Raw genomic sequence first — 20484 nt, forward strand, 5'->3', positions numbered from 1 at the left:
TTTCTCTTATCAGCCACAGCTTCAAACGACGCGTGATCGATGTTTTATTCTGCAGTTGCTTCATCACAACGTTCTCAATCATTGTGGATAGGCGTGGATAATGCGGAGTGGATACGGCTTCAGACAGAGTGAATAATGTAGAGTGGATACGATTGTGCGAGAGTGGCTACGATCGGAGCTGGGGACATCGCGATAACCCACGGGCGCCTGAGATTGTTAATCTGATCCGGCACCATTTCGTGTGGCGTTCCTTTCGGGATGTGTTGCCGGGCCCATTGCCATGCTCCCACCGGGTCATCTGATTCGACACCTCGGCTTCGAGCGGTGCCGGATCATTTGTTGCATGATGTTATAAAGGGGCCCTAAATTAAAATAAAAGCTGAAATATTAAAACACAAATTGTTTTACTTGCATAGCAAAGTAATTGTATGTTTCCCTTCAACGTGACTTTACCGAAAGAACTAAGATTATGAATTCCCAGTGGTTCATTGAAGTTAAAGGCGGTATAGTACTATAGTAATAGAGCAAGTGCAGAATCACTGAACCGGAATTGATAGCTTGAAAGCATTTAGCGCGGGGCCCTTGAAAGTGTGAGGCCCGTAGCAACACGTGTAGTAGCTACACGTGTAGCTACTACACGTGTAGCTACTGCACACGTAGCTACTACACACGTAGCTACAACACGTGTAGCAGCTACTACACGTGTTTTAGCAACACGTGTAGTAGCTACTACACGTGTTGCTACTTTTGCTGCCAGGATAATCCGGCACTGCACTCGGGGTTCATTGCGATGCGGACGACACTCAATTTCTCTTGTCGATACCGAGCCAGCCCTTCCTCTTTCCTCCGCCGCTGTCTCCACTCTCACTTGGACGCTGGCTTCCGTCAACAGCTGGACGCAACTCGAGTTCCTCCTCCAAATGTACGGCGATACCCAAACAGCTATCCCCAACAACTTCAAAAAGCTGTCCTCTTCAACGTTACGATGACCTTGAAATCATCGGTTCTGCAACAGGAAAGTGATAAATCAAGTGGCCATCCATGAGCCCACGCTGTCCTTCAAGGCTCGCATTATCTATATAGACATTTGCAGACATGCTCGGTCCGCGCCTGCATGTCAGCACCTTGCATCGACTACTTCCACTCTCGTTAACACGTAGAAGGCTTTCGCGACCAATAGTATTCATAATAAAGGTTTTTGGGTTAGATTACGTAAATATAAATGTTGTGTCGTAACCCTCCTCCACCCGACACAGCCAATTAGTAGGGGGTTTGTCACGTAAACAAAACGCCAAATAGTTATTTCAGCCCGCCGGTGTGTTGGAGAGTAAATCCATTTGTAAATGTTGTGGATTTACTCTTCAATACACCGGCGGGCTGAAGTAGTAACTATTTGGCGTTTTGTTTACGTGACAAATCCCTTACTAATTGGCTGTATCGGGTGGTGGAGAGTTACGACACAACATTTATACTTATACGATCTAACCCAAAACCCTTTATTATGAATTCCACTCTCTTGTTTGCTCCATGGCTTGGCTGAGAAGGTGCTGAGCGTTCCGCGGCTTGTTCAAAACGCGTCTGCTGGGGTGGTCATCCGGAACACGCTCGGATGACATAACGCTCACGGTTTGCCTCCCTGCAACTGATTTCAAGTCACGCATAAGTGGACTCGCCTCAAAATCCGTTTGCTAACCTACACGGATCTGAAGCTACCTTGCCGAGGGCCTGCCTCGGACACACGCGGCTGCGACCCGCATGTCCCATTCAATTGCCTCTACGATGTGGAGACGCGGGTCTCTGCGTTCCCAGGCCCCACGGAGTTGTCGGTCTACGGGTAACCGAGCCGTTATCAGGACCCCACCCAGACTCTTGAACTCTCTCCCCCTGAGATCTCACAATCCCCGAAATCCTGTCGATGTTTGTAAAGCTCGTATTAATACGTTTTGTCGACTGTACACCGATTCTACGTTGAGGCAATTCAACGCAACGCTTTGTGTTATTGCTCTACCGCTTCTTAGTGTTTGCGTTTCATCAGCCATTGTGATGACGAGTTTCTGCCGCGTTCTTGCACGGCGCTCTGAGATGTTCGATGAAAGACCATTTATAAAACGGAAATAGTATTACAGTATTATTCTTCCCAGTTATATACAATGTAGTCTTCGATAGGGGAGACTTAACATCGTGACATTTCACGGTGGGTTTTTTTTGGAGCTCAAGCCAAGCGTATGCGGTGTACACAATACAAATCCGTTCGTTCCCTGCCAACTGTGTGGACGATTTACGGGACCCGCGGAAAGTTGTCGGGGCTCTCCTCGTGGCAGGCCCCGTCCGGTAAGGACCGGTCTCTCTCTCTTTCTGGGAGAGCCGAGGTCACAGTGGCTGCGTTTTACGACGATTTCCACTCACCGCTGGCGGCAAGGTCACGGTTTTTGTTCGACGACTTCTCAAAGGGGGCGCCGGGGAGGGTCAGCCGCTGGCCAAGTAGATAGGCGAGAGGGCACACAGTCGTTATGTGCGAGTGGTGGCAGTGGACATATGAGTGTTTAGACTTTGCAATGCGATTGTATGTGTACCCGTATGCGCGTTGAACTTCTTTCGCACCGTACGTAGGCGACCGTGCCAATCGGAGGAGCCGGCGGAAGGATAACAAACTAAACGCAAAAAGCAGTGTGGAAGACGTAAGTTTTAAATCTAGATTATTTACAAGTGCGTGGCTCAAGTGGCTTCCGAATATCGGTAGGAAGAGCGTTCCAGACGGCCGCCGAAGCGCATCCGAGAGCGCGCGATGCGGTGACCGCCGTCTTTGTTAGATGGTTCGTCAAAAGCCGCCTCGTTTATACTCCTCGGTTATACTCCTCGTTTATACTCCTCGGTTATGCTCCTCGGTTATACTCCTCGTTTATACTCCTCGGCAAGATCAGCGAAGCATTGTGGCTCATTTGTGGCAAGCATTTTTGTGTGCAAAAGAGTGCAACCATATGACGCCCTCGTCTCCGCTATGTTATACGGTGCATGTATGCATGAGTTTGGCTCCTATTGCGATGTATCGAGTGCCACTTGCCCACCCAAAGTTTGCCCTTGGAAAGGAGACACGGAGACGAGATGGTTTTCTGAAAGTGAACCAACATGGCGTAAAACATAGCACGGCATGCGAGTGTGTGCCCTCTGGGTCTCATCACCAGAATCGTCTCGTTAACAAATGCTGCTGCTGCTGTGGTTATGTCGGTGGTAAGGGCGCTCGATGTACACGATGGGCCACGTGGAGTGAGAATACCACAATCCCAACAAGCAGCAACACCACCACGTCACACGAACAGGCATGGATCCCACGGCCGTCACCTCCACTACCAAGATCCCCTCCCTACCACCGCCACAACTCAGACTGACCAGCACCAACGCCAGCAACGCCACGAGGATCACACCATTTAACACAAGTTGTGTTTTACTATCTCCACAACAAAGACAAATATCGCCTGAACAGGCTGGTGGCCCAAGTGCTGTTACCAATTAGCGCCCATGTCGCCCGGTACGGCACACGAGGGGGTTGGGTGGCCAACGCCGCGCCCGGTCGCCTTTGTCTCCCCAGCGGCGATGTTCACACACCACACCAGGTACTCATTTGAGGCTGAGTCGACCTAGGGGATGCCCGGGACCGGTTCAGATAATCGTCACCGGTGTTGGCCGTGAGCGGGAATCGAACCCGGGTCTCCGGGTTCGTAGCGCTACACGACCGCTCCCCACTCTCTCCACAACCACCACCAGCACCAACAACCCCAACCACAACCACCACCAGCACCAACAAACCCAACCACAACCACCACCAGCACCAACAAACCCAACCACAACCACCACCAGCACCAACAAACCCAACCACAACCACCACCACCAGCACCAACAAACCCAACCACAACCACCACCAGCACCAACAAACCCAACCACAACCACCACCAGCACCAACAAACCCAACCACAACCACCACCAGCACCAACAAACCCAACCACAACCACCACCAGCACCAACAAACCCAACCACAACCACCACCAGCACCAACAAACCCAACCACAACCACCACCAGCACCAACAAACCCAACCACAACCACCACCAGCACCAACAAACCCAACCACAACCACCACCAGCACCAACAAACCCAACCACCACCAGCACCAACAAACCCAACAACCACAACCACCACCAGCACCAACAAACCCAACCACAACCACCACCAGCACCAACAAACCCAACCACAACCACCACCAGCACCAACAAACCCAACCACAACCACCACCAGCACCAACAAACCCAACCACAACCACCACCAGCACCAACAAACCCAACCACAACCACCACCAGCACCAACAAACCCAACCAGCACCAACAAACCCAACAACCACAACCACCACCAGCACCAACAAACCCAACCACAACCACCACCAGCACCAACAAACCCAACCACAACCACCAGCACCAACAAACCCAACCACAACCACCACCAGCACCAACAAACCCAACCACAACCACCACCAGCACCAACAAACCCAACCACAACCACCAGCACCAACAAACCCAACCACAACCACCACCAGCACCAACAAACCCAACCACAACCACCACCAGCACCAACAAACCCAACCACAACCACCACCAGCACCAACAAACCCAACCACAACCACCACCAGCACCAACAAACCCAACCACAACCACCACCAGCACCAACAAACCCAACCACCACCAGCACCAACAAACCCAACAACCACAACCAGCACCAACAAACCCAACAACCACAACCACCACCAGCACCAACAAACCCAACCACAACCACCACCAGCACCAACAAACCCAACCACAACCACCACCACCAGCACCAACAAACCCAACCACAACCACCACCAGCACCAACAAACCCAACCACAACCACCACCAGCACCAACAAACCCAACCACAACCACCACCAGCACCAACAAACCCAACCACAACCACCACCAGCACCAACAAACCCAACAACCACAACCACCACCAGCACCAACAAACCCAACCACAACCACCACCAGCACCAACACACCCAACCACAACCACCACCAGCACCAACAAACCCAACAACCACAACCACCACCAGCACCAACAAACCCAACAACCACAACCAGCACCAACAAACCCAACCACAACCACCACCAGCACCAACAAACCCAACCACAACCACCACCAGCACCAACAAACCCAACCACAACCACCACCAGCACCAACAAACCCAACCACAACCACCACCAGCACCAACAAACCCAACAACCACAACCAGCACCAACAAACCCAACCACAACCACCACCACCAACAAACCCAACCACAACCACCACCAGCACCAACAAACCCAACCACAACCACCACCAGCACCAACAAACCCAACCACCACCACCAACAAACCCAACCACAACCACCACCACTCCCCCACGACGTCCCATAGCTCGAATTAACATTGCGATTAAGAAAATATATCACGCGCGTCCGTAATCGGGCTTTTAGAAATCCGAGAGCGTTTCACCCCCCCCCCACCCGAGTCACGTTGTGCCCCCCCCCCACCCGAGTCACGTTGTGCACCCCCCCACCCGAGTCACGTTGTGCCCCCCCCCACCCGAGTCACGTTGTGCCCCCCCCCCCACACATGGGCACCGCCACATGACGACTCGGAGCGAGCGCGCGCCGCACGTTGAAGCTGGGGGGGGGGGGGGGGGCTCCCGGGGTCAGCACGCGGCCTCGTGCGTGAGACCGTGACGTCAATGGGCGATAATCCCCCCCCAACCTCCACCCCTCCCCCCTCGCGCGCACGGAGGGGGCGGGGTTGGTAGCGCTCGCGAGTTTCTCGACGTCCGATTGATCGCAGCGATGACTCCTGTTGATTTGGTGATCGCTGCTGCTGCGTTGGTTGGCAATAGCGCACAGATAACAACATTGTGTGGCTTGACAAGGGGAAGGCGATATACGCGACGTTTCGCGGCAATGACCCTTCTGTGCCTATGCAAGTTGAACGTCTTTCGCCACCGTAGTGTTGCCAGAGTCGGAGTGTGCCATCGGGCTTGAGGATAGAGACTTCTGAGTCTTGGACGTTGACAGCAGAGAACGCGGCACGCCAGAGACGGCGTGCAGTTCAATTCCCGGCCAGGGCTAAGGGATAAGTCAGTCGGTGGTGGGATAGCGTCAATTCTGGAACACCTCTGAAAGGCGTTCTTGAGACTTCGTGAAACTTGGCTGGCTGACAGAGTTGTTTGGTGATGCTGCTGCTGCTGCTTCTGCGATAGCAGTGGCACACAAGCAGTCAACAACAGACTCAACACATTCGTCAATTACGATTATTCTGAAGGGCCATTGCCCGAAACGTCGCATATTATATCATTTTCCGTTATATCGAGAGATGTCTGTCCTGGTCCCGAGTCTCATCTGGGCTCCGGCAATCCCACCAACTATCCAATAAAGATCCCCCGTGTAGCCTGTAACAGACTGTAGGGGCAAGTGCTGTTAGCGAGTGGCACCTATGAAGGCCGACACGGCACGCGAGAGGGTGGGTGGCCAGCAGCACGCCCGGCCGCCTTTGTCTCCTTAGTGGGCGATGTTTACACATCGCACCAGGGACACAGTTGAGGCCGAGTCGACCTAGGGGAGAACCAGGATCGGTGCAGATAATCGTCACCGGTGTTGGCCGTGAGCGGGAAATCGAAACTCGGGTCGCTGGGTTCGTAGCGCAGCGCGCTAACCGCTGCACTACCCCCACACACACTCATACACACACCCTACACACACACCCACACACCCTCACACACACATCCACACACACCCACACACACTCACACACACACACACGCTCATACACACACCCCACACACACACCCACACACACCCACACACACACCATACACACACACACCCTACACACACACACCCACGCCCCACACACACACCCACACACCCACCCTACACACACACACTCACACCCTACACACACCTACACACACACCCACGCCCCACACACACACCCACACACACACACACCCTCATACACACACCCCACACACACACACCCACACACACACACCCCACACACACACTCATACACACACCCCACACACACACTCATACACACACCCCACACACACACCCACACACACACACACACCCACACACACCCTACACACACCCACACACACCCACGCCCCACACACACCCAGACACCCCACACACACACCCCACACACACACACCCTACACACACACACCCACACCCTACACACACACACACCCACGCCCCACACACACACCCCACACACCCCCCACACACACACCCACACACACACCCACACACACCCTACACACACACCCTACACACACACCCTACACACACACCTACACACACACCCTACACACACCCCACACACAAAGATGACAAAGATCCCCCGTGTAGCCTTAACAGACTGTAGGCGCAAGTGCTTTTAGCGAGCACCTATGAAGGCCGGAACGGTACACGAGGGGGTGGGTGGCCAGCACCACGCCCGACCGCCTTTGTCTCCCTAGTGGCAATGTTTACACACCGCACCAGGTACTCATTTGAGGCTGAGTCGACCTAGGGGAGGCCCGGTTAAGATAATCGTCACTGGTGTTGGCCGTGAGCGGGAATCGAACCCGGCTCGCCGGGTTCATAGCGGACCCTACACACACACACACCCCACACACACCCACACACCACACACACACACCCCACACACACACCCTACACACACACACCCCACACACACACCCACACACACATATCCCACACACACCCACACCCCACACACACACCCTACACACACACCCACACACACACACCCCACACACACAGACACACCCTACACACACACACCCCACACCCACACACACACACCCCACACACACACCCACACCCCACACACCCTACACACACACCACACACACCCCACACACACACACCCTACACACACACACACACCCCACACACACCCCACACACACACATCCCACACACACCCCACACACACCCCCACACAGACACATCCCACACACACACACCCCCCACACACACACCTCACACACTGCATCTACACACTACCCACACACACACACTGCATCTACACACTACCCACACACACACACTGCATCTACACACTACCCACACACACACTGCATCTACACACTACCCACACACACACTGCATCTACACACTACCCACACACACACACTGCATCTACACACTACCCACACACACACACTGCATCTACACACTACCCACACACACACACTGCATCTACACACTACCCACACACACACACTGCCTCGACACACCACCACCACCAGCCCCAGTCTGAGGCAACTCCCCACCCTCTCTCTCGTCCCCGTGGCTCTCCCTGCTCCGCGTGTCTCTCCCCCCTCTCTCTCCCCGTGACTCCGCCGGCACACGGGCACACGTGTGACGGGCACACGTGTGCCCATCACACGGGCACACGTGTGACGCACACGTGTGCCCGTCACACGGACACACGTGTGACGGGCACACGTGTGCCATCACACGGGCACACGTGTGACGGGCACACGTGCGTGCGTGCGAGGCCGTCGCGTGACCCCGCAAGCCTCGTGTCCTCGGCACCAATCAGTCCCCAGCAGACGAGTCCTTATCTCGCCCCCGCATCTCCCCTCCTACCGCACACACGCACTGGCTCCGACTCTCTGAGCATCTCTCTCTCGAGTGCGTGTGTGGGGCACGCGGCATATAGCGTGGGGTAGTAACACTGCGAACTGCTGATAAGTGCTGCTGCTGCTGCCCTTGCGAGCTGACACTCCTCTGATAGTGCGACTGATAGCCGCCGCCGCCGCCACTTCTGCTGCTGCCAACATTCTACATCTGGATGTATCAGATGCTGATATAAAGTAGGAGTGTAGTGTCTTACAGTGTGTTGAGATTTAAGTTCAATTCGGCGGGTTCATAAGTTACACAAATTGTATTATTGCCATTCGTGTAATATATAACATTCCATAAATTGTCTCTAGGTTTGATGGGTATAGCGCGTATTTGATATTTACGTTATTCTCACGTTCAACCTGATTTGTATTGGTAACAATGTGTATACTATCCAAGCCCGACTTCTACTTCGCTTCCAGAGATCATCAGTAAGAAACTAACAGCTAATTATATTTAGTATTGCGTAACAACAAGATACATTGGCTCAGGCGATAGCACGTAGTTTACATAACACTAATAGCCTGACCTACAGCTTCTGCATCATAGGATTCTATACATAGTATCTGTCGTATCTACGTTGCGTATCTGCCACTACCACACTACTAAGGTAGCAGTGGATAGAGTCTGGCTTGTGTTGGGTGCCTTAGAAGGGGGAGGTGGCAGAGAGAGGAAGGAGGAGTTAAATAGCTGCGCATATTAAGGAGGTGTAGTGTAGACACACAGAGACGGACAGTCCGCACAGTCAGTGATCAGTCGGTGAGAGAGCACACACATCCATCCTACAGAGACAAAGATCCCCCTTATAGCCCTCAAAAGACTTGAGAGAAGTGCTGTCGACACACGCATACACATAAACTCACGCTCCCCGGCTTAGCCTTACACACACACACGTGCGCACAGGCTGTTGCGGGGCAAGTGTTGCTGGCGAACACCCATACAACATCCCATCGCCATCTGACACACGCAGGCAGAAACACAGTCGCTGTACGCGTGGGTGTACAATTCGCACACTCAACAAGTCACGCGCTCGGCTCTCCTCTCTGCCTGCGATGGACCGCTGCTTGCTCAACATTCAGCCCAACCTGTGCTCTGCCATGGAGGAGGACCACGAGCTCGAGAACAGAGACTTCTCTGGGTGAGCTGATGACCATCTTCTTTTATCACGAGACCGTGATGACGATGGTGTCTATACTATTGCCGTATTGTCCCCATTACGAGACGCACTCCCTCCCCTCTGTATTCTCTAAGATGGTTGAGACTGCGTCTTGTGATCCGGTAGCTGTGTGTTCGTGTGCGCGAGTCACCAGAGTTGCGTTACTTTAAGTGACACATGTCACACATTTGGGGTGCGTCTTACTTTCCGGAGCGTTTTATAATCCACGCAATACGGTAAGACTAAAGTTTGATGATGCTGCTGCGTTGTCAGTTGTGCACGAGCACGGTAAACAAACTCTCTTATAAAAAAAATATCATAAGAGACGTTTCTGGTGATGTCCCTTCTTTATACGGTAATAGAAGACTCTCTGCCACTTGATGTCGCGTTGGAGTGCTTCGTGTTGTGAGTTCACGGTGCCTTTGATAATCCACTTCTGGATGAAGGCCTCTGTCAATCGTTTGTGACGAGTGCCGTGAGGTCGTGGGAAGCAGCTTCGGGAGATGCGAGGGGATCCTCACAGCGGAGGAGGTCAAGTTGGCCTCGGGAGAAATAACGAAACAAAGTTACAGTAATTGGCAACGAGTTTGATCGATGAGCTTTATACGCACGCGAGGAAGCGTACAACTCTCGTGGGAGTGAGTGGTCGGCAATATGCAGTCACAAGTCTGGCTGCCGCCTGATGAAGCTGGTTGTAATTACTGGCGAAACGTCGTACTCAGATTGTCAATGTTGTGGCTTGGCTCTCCAACACACCGGTGTGCTGTACTAGTGACGAATTGGCCACGTTCTCTTTACGTGACAAACCTTACTAATTGGCTGTGTTGGGTGGTGGCGGGTTTAACGACACATTTATTTTTACGCGAGCTAACAGCCCAAAAAAGCTATATTATGTATGTGGCACACGTTGTGTTCAAAATAATAATAATGCATTGTGTCAACCCACCCGCACGCCGTATCGGTCTTAGGGGTTATAAGACCATACTTTACCATTGGGGGGGGGGGTGTTAGGGGGTGTTAGTCAGCATTTGCAAACGACGATCTCACCCCATCTCTCATGACTTACATGGCAGCAGCTGCTTGACGGACAGGGGGCTCAAAATTAATCATTTAACCCTCTGCTTGTGGCAATGGGCTGCACAAGGTAAGTTATGCAAGCACAGTACCGTGTGTGTGGCTATTTACCACCATTTACAGAGCAGTTTTTTTCAAAAGTCCACTAAATGAATCGCATTGTTTTGATCACATTTGCCTTTGTTTATTTCGTACCAGTATGATCACGTGCTGAGAGTGCCAGCATAATCACGTGTCTACGGCGGTAAAGGTGACCGCATTGGGATGTTTATAGGTCAGGAATTGTCAAATACTTGAAAATGGCCAAATACCATCAAATTCGCATCTCGTCCAGACCACATATTTAATACATTAATAATGCAAATAATGTTCTTCCTAATAATACGATAATATTGACACCGGGAAGTCTCAATGAGGGCATTCATCCGGTGTTGGATTACCAAACGGCTGTAAATTATCATTACACATCACGATGTGTAAGCGTAACCTCGTAGACGTCGCCACAGCAAGATATATACTGGATGTGGTGGCCCCGGTGCAGGACATATTTCGTATGCCCCCTACGCTGATTGAAATTATCCAATGTCCGTTTGCCTTAAAAGCATATTTTAATTCATTTGTTTTTGTTAACCCTGTCCCTGCTATTTATCCTGGAAAACTAAGCAATTCGAATGATTTCACCCGGCCAGCAGCTGACCAGGAGCGACCTTCGGAGTGTACAGCGAGGGGGGAGGAGGGCTTTGTTTTGCTGGCGTGGAGGACAGGTGAAAGGGAGATGATGATGAGTGGGATGATGATGAGAGGGGTGAGCGAGGGTTGGCGTGGTGGGTGAAGATTCGGAGTGTCTGGTGTCTCGTTATGGGCCCTTTAAGCTTTTAGAGGCTTAAGGCAGCATTGGTGGCCTGGGGTTTTATCTCGAAATCCGCCAGACGGAGCCGCCGCGTGTCACGCCGTGGACACGTGCAGTCCGACCGGGCTGCGCTTGTCCTCAATTCCACCGTGACGAGTGCCTACCCATTGGCATTGAATAATAATGATAATGTACCTTTTTTATCCAGGAAAGCCACGCTGAGTGAGATAGAACTCTTTTTCAGGAAGATTCTGCTGTTGCTTCATTGGGGTTTTATCTTGGGATTTTTTCAAGCCAATTTGTGAGCTGTTTATACGAGTGGGAGGAAACCAGAGAAACCCCACACCCTGCGCGAGGGGGAAACACTCTATCCCCATACAGACGGAAACATTTGGCGATTAGTCCACTTGATGTATTGCCTTCTGCTGGCGAGCCAGGAGTATAGCTCGTCCTCGACGCCTACGAGAAGGGAGTTTCACAACATCAGTATGAACCAAGAATATAATATCAGTGTGGTGATCCACAAATCCTCGCTGCTTCCTCCACATGGCTGGGTCACAGGCAGCCACGTGCAGCAGTGTAGCAACCACCACCACTACCTGGTTGGGGTCCCAGTCATTAACATCGTCATCATCAGTCATGATCAATCCACTGCTGGATGAGAGCCTCCCCAAGCCGCCGCTGCCATCTCTTACGATTCGATCCTGCGAAGTAACAATCCGCACAGCACCAAGAGCATCAGCTGCTTTTATCCACTCCATCTCCCTCGGTTGACCGTCCCCTCGCATCCGTTCCATCCCTTGGCTACCACTCCACTTACTCTCGACCATCGGCCTTCGCCGCCCCTTATAGCCGCGACGAGTCCTGGCCAAGCCCATGACACTTTACTCTTGTCATTCTTATAATTCATATTTACATGTGAATCTGCTTATTAGACACAAATTTTGTGATGCGGCCACGTTCGTTGATAACACTGCCTGGCCGTAAAGAGGAACAGAACAATATATATAACAGATCATGTTTTGGGCTACGGTCCTCCTTCGTGACAAGTGCACGTTAGTGGCCTGTGAACAGAGTGCGTGGCCCGATCGTCAGATCTCGGCGGCGTTGTTCAGGCAGAGGGCAGTGCCGCACCCAGTACTGCTGGGTGCGGCACTGCTCTCTCCCCCGCCACTTTCACCAAACCAGCGCCGACCAGCGTCGTGAAGTATGGTCAAATTACCATCAGCGACCCGCGCGGAGTCATGGACAGTTCCTTGAGCTTCTCGTCGAGCAGTGGATTGAGTCATGGAACCCCCCAGAACGAGTCGTCGATTACGATTTTAATCGATGAGCCCACTTCGCCGAGTCCTGCCAGTCGTCCCAGCTCCAGGCAGAACGTCACCCAGGGACTTGCAGCTTCCATTCATAGCGGCTGCTGCTGATGGTGCTGATGATGATGCTACTGCTGATGCTGCTGCTGATGATGCTGCTGCTGATGATGATGCTGCTGATGTTGTTGTTGCGAGTGGCGCGTGATGCTGCAAAGCGATCAGTGTCCAGAAATAGCAGCGACCCCCCACCCCGCGGCCCCCCACGATTCATACCTCCGCCACCGCCACCTCTTCACGGAGTCCACACGAATTCCGTGGAACTCTAAACTAAACTAGTAGTTTACTAAACTAGTACTTTACTAAACTACTAGTAGTTTGCTAGTAGTTTACTAAACTAGTAGTTTACTAAACTAGTAGTTTTGTTTTACCAGCTAAGGCCACGGCTGGGCTCCGCAGCTCTGTTTCAGGAGTGCCCTGGGGCCATAGCACATGAGGGCTCATAGTTAAAGACGTAACCCATCGGAAACCGCTCAATTTCAAGATTCTGTTCTTTTTCATGAGAAAGAACAAAAATTAATTAACTTAATACTCTATGAGGGGAAGCTCCTATCTTTCACATTTTTCGAATTATTCAGATTTCAACGTAAAAAAATTCGTATTCGTTCAAAACCGTTTGAACCCGAAATATCTAAATATATATTTTATAGAATGGTTGTCGCTTTAATTTTATATGCTGTCTAATTCTTCATAAAACGAAAAAACGCCATCTTACATTTTTAAAGGTTTCTTAATGAAACACACAAACATGTTCATGGGGCATTTACAATCGAGATTTGGGGAGCCTTAACATAAAAAATCTCGGATTTTCTGATTTTCCTATCGTATGTGTCCTAAAAGCTACCTATCTACCAAATTTCAGCTCCCTACCTTGTCGGGACGCATCTCTATGTATATCTATGTATCTCTGAGTATCTCTATGTATGTCTATGTATCTCTGAGTATCTCTGTGTATGTCTATGTATCTCTGAGTATCTCTGTGTATGTCTATGTATCTCTGAGTATCTCTGTGTATGTCTATGTATCTCTATGTATGTCTATGTATCTCTGAGTATCTCTATGTAGTCTATGTATTCTAGATTTGAAGCTTTCGTGACTGCAAGGCTTCATACAACTAAATAAAATTGAGTTGGTTTCATTTATTTTATTAATTATTTTTTCCCCTACGTGACTTTACCGAAAAAACCAGAGTATATTTCTATGTATGTCTAAGTATCTGAGTATCTCATGTATGCCTCTGTATCCCTGTATCTCTATGTATGTCTATGCATGTCTATGTATCTCTCTGCATGTCTATGTATGTCTATGTATCTCTATGTATGTCTATGTATGTTTATGTATCTCTGTGTATGTCTATGTATGTCTATGTATCTCTATGTATGTCTATGTATCTCTATGCATGTCTATGTATGTCTATGTATCGCTATGTATGTCTATGTATCTCTATGTATGTCTATGTATGTTTATGTATCTCTATGTATGTCTATGTATGTCTATGTATGTCTAAGTATCGCTATGTATGTCTATGTATCTCTATGCATGTCTATGTATGTCTATGTATGTCTATGTATCTCTATGTATGTCTATGTATGTTTATGTATCTCTATGTATGTCTATGTATCTCTATGCATGTCTATGTATGTCTATGTATCTCTATGTATGTCTATGTATGTCTATGTATCTCTATGTATCTCTATGTATGTCTATGTATCTCTATGTATGTATGTGTCTGTGCGCACTGGGGGCACCCCCACCCCCACGCGGCGTCACGCGAGGCGAGCACGCGCCTCGGGGCACGCGCCGCGTGTCAGCGAGCGTCATCAGCGGGAGCACGCGCGCGCGTGCACGTGACGGCAGCCGCGTGCGGGAGAGGGGGGAGGGTGGCAGCGGGGAGGTTCAGTGGGGGGGGGGGGTGGTTGGTGGGTGATGGTGGTGAACAAGAGGCTGGTGGAGGGATTGATGGTTGTGGATGATGATGGTGTTGGTGGTGAACAAGAGGCTGGTGGAGGGATTGATGGTTGTGGATGATGATGATGAACCAGAGGCTGGTGGAGGGATTGATGGTAATGGATGATGGTGGTGGTGGTGAACCATAGGCTGGTGGAGGGATTGATGGTAGTGGATGATGATGGTGGTGAACCAGAGGCTGGTGGAGGGATTGATGGTAGTGGATGATGGTGGTGAACCAGAGGCTGGTGGAGGGATTGATGGTAATGGATGATGGTGGTGGTGAACCTGGTGTGGGTAAGGGGAGGAAGATGAAAGGTGACGGGCGGGCCAGCGTGGGAAGGACTGTTGCGCAGCGAATGGGGGAGGAGAGACCCTTTGTGGTGGTGGTGGTGGTGTTGATGGGGCAGAGAGGAGGGTGATGCTGAGAGGGTGGCAATGGCGAGAGGCGTCGATGGTGGTTGGACCGTGGGCGGTGGGGTTGATGACAAGGGAGTTGTTGGCAGGAGTGTGCTAATAGTGGGTGGTAGAGGCTGTGGGCGCAGTCGCTCAGGCCACGCTGGGGCAGGCGTCTGGCTTCGCCGAGCGCGTGTTTATTAATAGGCACACCGAGTGAGCGGGCGTGGAGAGCGTTTGGCTCTCAGCCCTCAGTCACTGTCTCGCCACCCTGGAGCACCTCGCACGCAACGTGGGGTTCTCCATCGGCTTGGAACGCCACACCCTACCGGGAGGGCGGGTAACTTTGGCTCACCTTTACCTGGGGAAGCACCCCTTGCCCCCCTCCCCCCCTCGATCCGCCGACTTCATTTTCACGCGGCTCAGCGGTAGGGGAACTCGCCCGCTTGTTCTTGTTGCGGAGGTTCGCGGTTCGACTTCGGCAGGCCGCCCCGGTGAATACTGCGGCGGTGTGGGATTTTAACCGCGTGACAAACTGAAATAAGCGCCGGCACGCCGCACGCGGTGGACGTTAAAGATCCCAGTGGTGTCGTTGGCAAGAGGTGCTGCTGTCCGGCGTCACTGTTCATAGTTGCCAAATGTGAAAAGAAAAAAATGACACCGCCAATGACTCAGTTTGGGGGTATACGTCGCAAATATTGCCGCCTCTACCCCCCGCGACTGTGAAAACTTGGCAGGATCCTCCTGAAAAAGGCTCTCCTGGGTCAACAGACTCATTAAATAAATAACCACAGCCCGCAGTCACAAGGCGACTTACCACTGCGACTCAGCCCGTAAGCGACACGCGACCGTCACTCTCTTTGCTGCACTAATCGGGCACTAGAGGGCGGAATATTTCCAACTGGCAGCACCAGTAGTGTTTATAAATTCATCGCTGGGAGCTTCTTTATCACGCGGAGCGAAACATCGGACAACATGCCGAACAACACGTGGTGCAACCTGAATATGGTGATAGCAATGCTGATGATGAAAACTGTAATCAAAACTGTGATGATGATGTTGTTGTGTCTTTTCAGGTTGCATTACTCAGGCCTCATCGTCGGCCGAGCTCGGCGGGGGTTGAGAAGAGGATCAGAAGACATGCAGGTGTGTGTCTGAGCACACCTGTACACCCACACACGACAAAGATCCCCCCCTATATAGCCTTAAGAGACTGTTGGGGCAAGTGCTGTTAGCGAGCGCCTATGAAGGCCGGCAAGGCACACGAGGGGGTGGGTGGCTAGAATGATGCCCGGCTGCCTTTGTCTCCCCAGTGGTGATGTTTACACAATGTACCATGAACTCAGTTAAGGCCCAGGACCGGTTAATCATAATCGTCACTGGTGTTGACCGTGGGTGAGAATCGAACACGGGTCACTGAAATCACACACACACCATTCGCCACCAAGTGCCAGTGACGTCACCACGACGCTCGTGCCAGGCTAAGTGCACTTTGAGGCCACGTTAAGTGTCGAACGCCCGCTGGCAGGAGGTCACGGGACAGACCCAGGTACCGCGGGGTTGACGACGTTGAGATGACTGGCAGATGCACCACCTGTGCTCCCCTACTACGCGACGTCTCGGTAACGGAGGCGACTGCCATGCTGACGACGCCCCGCCGTGCGTTGTCTCCCCGTCTGCGCCCCTCTCAGGATCTCTACAAGCTGCCGCACCGCCTCATCGAGAAGAAGCGTCGCGACCGCATCAACGAGTGCATCTCCCAGCTCAAGGAACTCCTTCCCGACCACCTGAAGCAGACGGTGAGAAAGCGTTGACGGCAGCGGGCAATTCCGCCTCCTCCACACTCACGCTGCCAGCGAGCGCCTGCGCCGCGAGGCTACAGCCGGGACGCTCGGTCAATTAAGTCGATTAATCGGCCACAATAAAATATGAATTCCGAAAGAAACCCTGGAGTGCTACGCCGTTTAGTTATCGAGCTTGGAGGGAAGTTAGGCCGAGTAATATCCGTGCTAGGAATTGACCCTGTGCCCTGCTGATTGTGGGTCAATCGGCTCCACCGTGCCACACAGCCCATCTGATTATATGCGCAAGGACCAGCCCGCCACCGTCCCATGTCGTGGACCGAGTGGTTTGTTCTGGGTTTTTTTTTTGCTAAATGACGTTTAATAATAGTGCACGGGATGAGCGGACCTAAGGCTTCTCTGTTGGGCTGTGCCGCCACCACGTGATCACCTTTTACACTGGGTGCAATACCGCACTTAGTGCACTCGAGGCGTCGACACCACTCATTGCGATTTGCGTCGTAAAAAAATATGTTGGCCATGGTGTGTTTTTTTTCCGCCTGGATCCAAGTCGTATACAGCTCGCCAGCAATACCACAAGTCCTCGATTCCTCTCGGTCAAAACTAACCGTTGCTCGTGAGATGAAAACTAACTCGAGCGAGAGCTGTGACCAACAAATTAGGTTTCTTATTTCTCAGCGTCGTATAAAAGCGCAGGGTTTTACTGGTAGGAACGAAGTTGTAAACTGAGTGTACCAGCCTGCAATAGATTAATGTGTCCGTCCGTCCGTCCCCTTTCAATACTTTAACGAAGTGAAATCTCGTGCAGTTGGGTGTAAAATCAGCAGTAGACAGCGCAGAGACTTGTCCTACCAGCCCACCCTGCAGGGACCTGTTTTAATGTTCTGTCTGTGACCGCCGCGCGTGCGCAGACCCTGGGCCACCTGGAGAAGGCGGTGGTGCTGGAGCTCACGCTGAAGTACATGCAGGAGCTGCACGCCCTCGCTGAGCAGCAGCGCCAGCGCATCCACTCCCTGCAGCACGGCGCCGGCCCCACCGGTGGGTACTGGGGCAGGAGACCACACGGCGCTCTTAACTCGCGCCAGGCTAGCGATGGCCATTAAGGCCACGTTGGCGCACTCATAACCCGCTTCCACTTGCACAACGGAGCCGAACTATCGTGGGGCCCTCGCGGTATTTGGATGTTTTTTTCACCGATTCTACGTTCGGTTCAGCAAAAACCCAGTCTGTGAAACTCTGCCCTCATGATAAATCTGCATTCAAAGCTGGCCAGGGGCGGTATTAATAATTTCAATCGCGTGTAGGGACCCACTCATCGCGTGAGAAGGAAGTGGCACAGCCAAAATTCCGTAGCGGAAAATCTAATAATTTGGTGCCTCCTGAGCTGGGCCGCGCCAGCTCAGCACGGCCCTGCAGTATGAGGGGCGTTTGAGCGCAGTGGTAGGGGTGGCAATAACAGCCGCACCATTTTTCCTCGCTGCAACCGAAACGTCTCGCTCCTCGATAAGAAAATATGCCACCGCACCTCCACTGGTCACGCAGCTAACATCAACGTTCGTCTTTCATTCCCGCAGCAGCGGCTGCCGTGAACAAGCAGGCGAGCGGCGTGGAGCAGGGCGACTCGTTCAAGCTGGGCTTCCACGCGTGCATGAAGCAGACGCTGAGCTACCTGCAGCAGCACGAGCGGTGCGGCGCGCGCGACGACCGCTACTCCCGCCTGCTGCAGCACCTCCAGAGCAAGGCGAGCTCGCTCGGCCCGGCCGCCTCTTCCGGCGACGTCAAAGACGAGGACGTGGGCAACTGCGTCTCCGTCATCCAGCGCAACCGCTCGGCCGAGGACCTCGACGGCGACGACGACTGCGCCGAGCCGAAGCGGCGGGAGGGCGGCGCGAGGCGCCCCAAAGCCATTGACGCCGACACCACCGCCGTCGGCAACGACGAGACGGACGAACCGCAGAGGAAGAAAATCAAGGTGGAGCCGGGCGAGCAGCAGCCGCCACCGCCGCCGCCGCGATCCGCCGGCGCCGCGCCGCAGGTGCCGCCCTTCTGCGTGCCGCTCTACTTCTTCCCGGCGCCGTCGGGAGAGGCGGCCTCGGTCGCCGCGGCCTACCTGCCGATGCTGGACCCCTCGGCGCTCGCCGGCAAGAAGGGCTGGTACCCGGGGCCCATGCCGTTCTTCTGCCCCGGTTTCTCCGTGCCGACGACGGTGCCGCCGCAGGGCACCGCCACAGATTGCTTCGGGCCCCTCACGCCCACGAGCCGGGGAGACGAGACGCCCGACAATAAGTCAGACTGGTTCGGCAGCCGTTCGGCCTCACCAGATTCGGAGGACAACTCAATCGAGTAGTGCCGCAGTGCCGCTGGTTCTAAGGACTCGTGGTGGCGGCGGCGGTGTCGTCCAAGGAGAAAAAAAAGTTTCCAATAGAGTAGAAAAACGGAGATAAAAGAAAAAAAATCTAAATTGTTTTGCTTTTGGCAAAATCTTCTTCAATAATCAAGCTGCGACTCTCAAATGGACAAAACGATGGTTTGTGGATCAGGCCCATGCTTTGGTGAGCCGGGACACCATTAAAATTTTCTTCGCGCACCAAAATACTGTGTCCCCGGCTGTGCCTTGGTGGCCGTGTCACGCGGAACGTGGGCCCAAGTGACGTGTGGCGGCGTCCCACGTCGTCCGTTTGTGAACCCCCTGAATGTGTTCTTGCGTCTTGCTCGGGGATGTAAATAGTGCGATGGCGAGCGGTTTTCGACGAAAGATGTTTTCCATGTTTTTTGTGCTCTAAGGTTTACATGTGGTACGTTTAGCACGAGCGGACAGACATCCAACAGTACAGCCGTTTAAATGACGTGTAAAATGTGAACAGGATGTTTGTTTTAAACCTTTTTAGATATTACATAGGTGCTCGACTCTGTACTGTAAATGCTCTACTTTTTTTGTAGAGAATTCCATATTGAGCAGGCGAGCGCGAGGCAGCAGCAGCAGCACAGCTCACACACGAGCCAGCGTGCATCACCCTGCGCTTGTGCTCGTCTGTCACCGTACCCCGATGTTTATTTAATGCGATTTGATTTTTTTTTTACCGTTTCGTTCGGGTAAAAAAAGTGTGCAGGATCGCACGATGTTGTCACAGTGCCTTGGATTAAACAGGCAAGTTCAT

The 20484-nt window shown here is 52.4% G+C and overlaps 1 protein-coding gene across 2 annotated transcripts; it reads left to right on the plus strand.

Annotated features, from left to right (window-relative positions):
• The first annotated feature begins 8595 nt into the window (after positions 1-8595).
• Positions 8596-20483, plus strand: LOC116951283 (class E basic helix-loop-helix protein 41-like). Of its 2 annotated transcripts, none has more exons than XM_032969802.2 (5): positions 8596-9869; positions 16601-16670; positions 17216-17323; positions 18238-18364; positions 18904-20483. In XM_032969802.2, exons 1-5 carry the CDS (start codon positions 9784-9786, stop codon positions 19671-19673), a joined length of 1161 nt encoding a protein of 386 aa, XP_032825693.1. In that variant the 5' UTR covers positions 8596-9783; the 3' UTR covers positions 19674-20483. The 2 variants fall into 2 exon arrangements, with proteins under 2 accessions (XP_032825693.1, XP_032825692.1); XM_032969801.2 differs by having other exon boundaries at positions 8601-9869; positions 18901-20483.
• The last annotated feature ends 1 nt before the right edge of the window (position 20484 follows it).

The sequence above is a fragment of the Petromyzon marinus genome, chromosome 42, assembly GCF_048934315.1.
Source record: "Petromyzon marinus isolate PM22_M1 ecotype Great Lakes invasive population chromosome 42, UKy_Petmar_22M1.pri1.0, whole genome shotgun sequence".
NCBI classification, from domain to species: Eukaryota; Metazoa; Chordata; class Hyperoartia; order Petromyzontiformes; family Petromyzontidae; genus Petromyzon; species Petromyzon marinus.

Coding starts and splice junctions, on each gene's coding strand:
- LOC116951283 (XM_032969801.2), top strand. CDS start 9,784: ATGGACCGCTGCTTGCTCAACATTCAGCCCAACCTGTGCTCTGCCATG. Junction 9,870..16,600: donor GAGAACAGAGACTTCTCTGG/GTGAGCTGATGA, acceptor GTGTCTTTTCAG/GTTGCATTACTCAGGCCTCA. Junction 16,671..17,215: donor GAGGATCAGAAGACATGCAG/GTGTGTGTCTGA, acceptor CGCCCCTCTCAG/GATCTCTACAAGCTGCCGCA.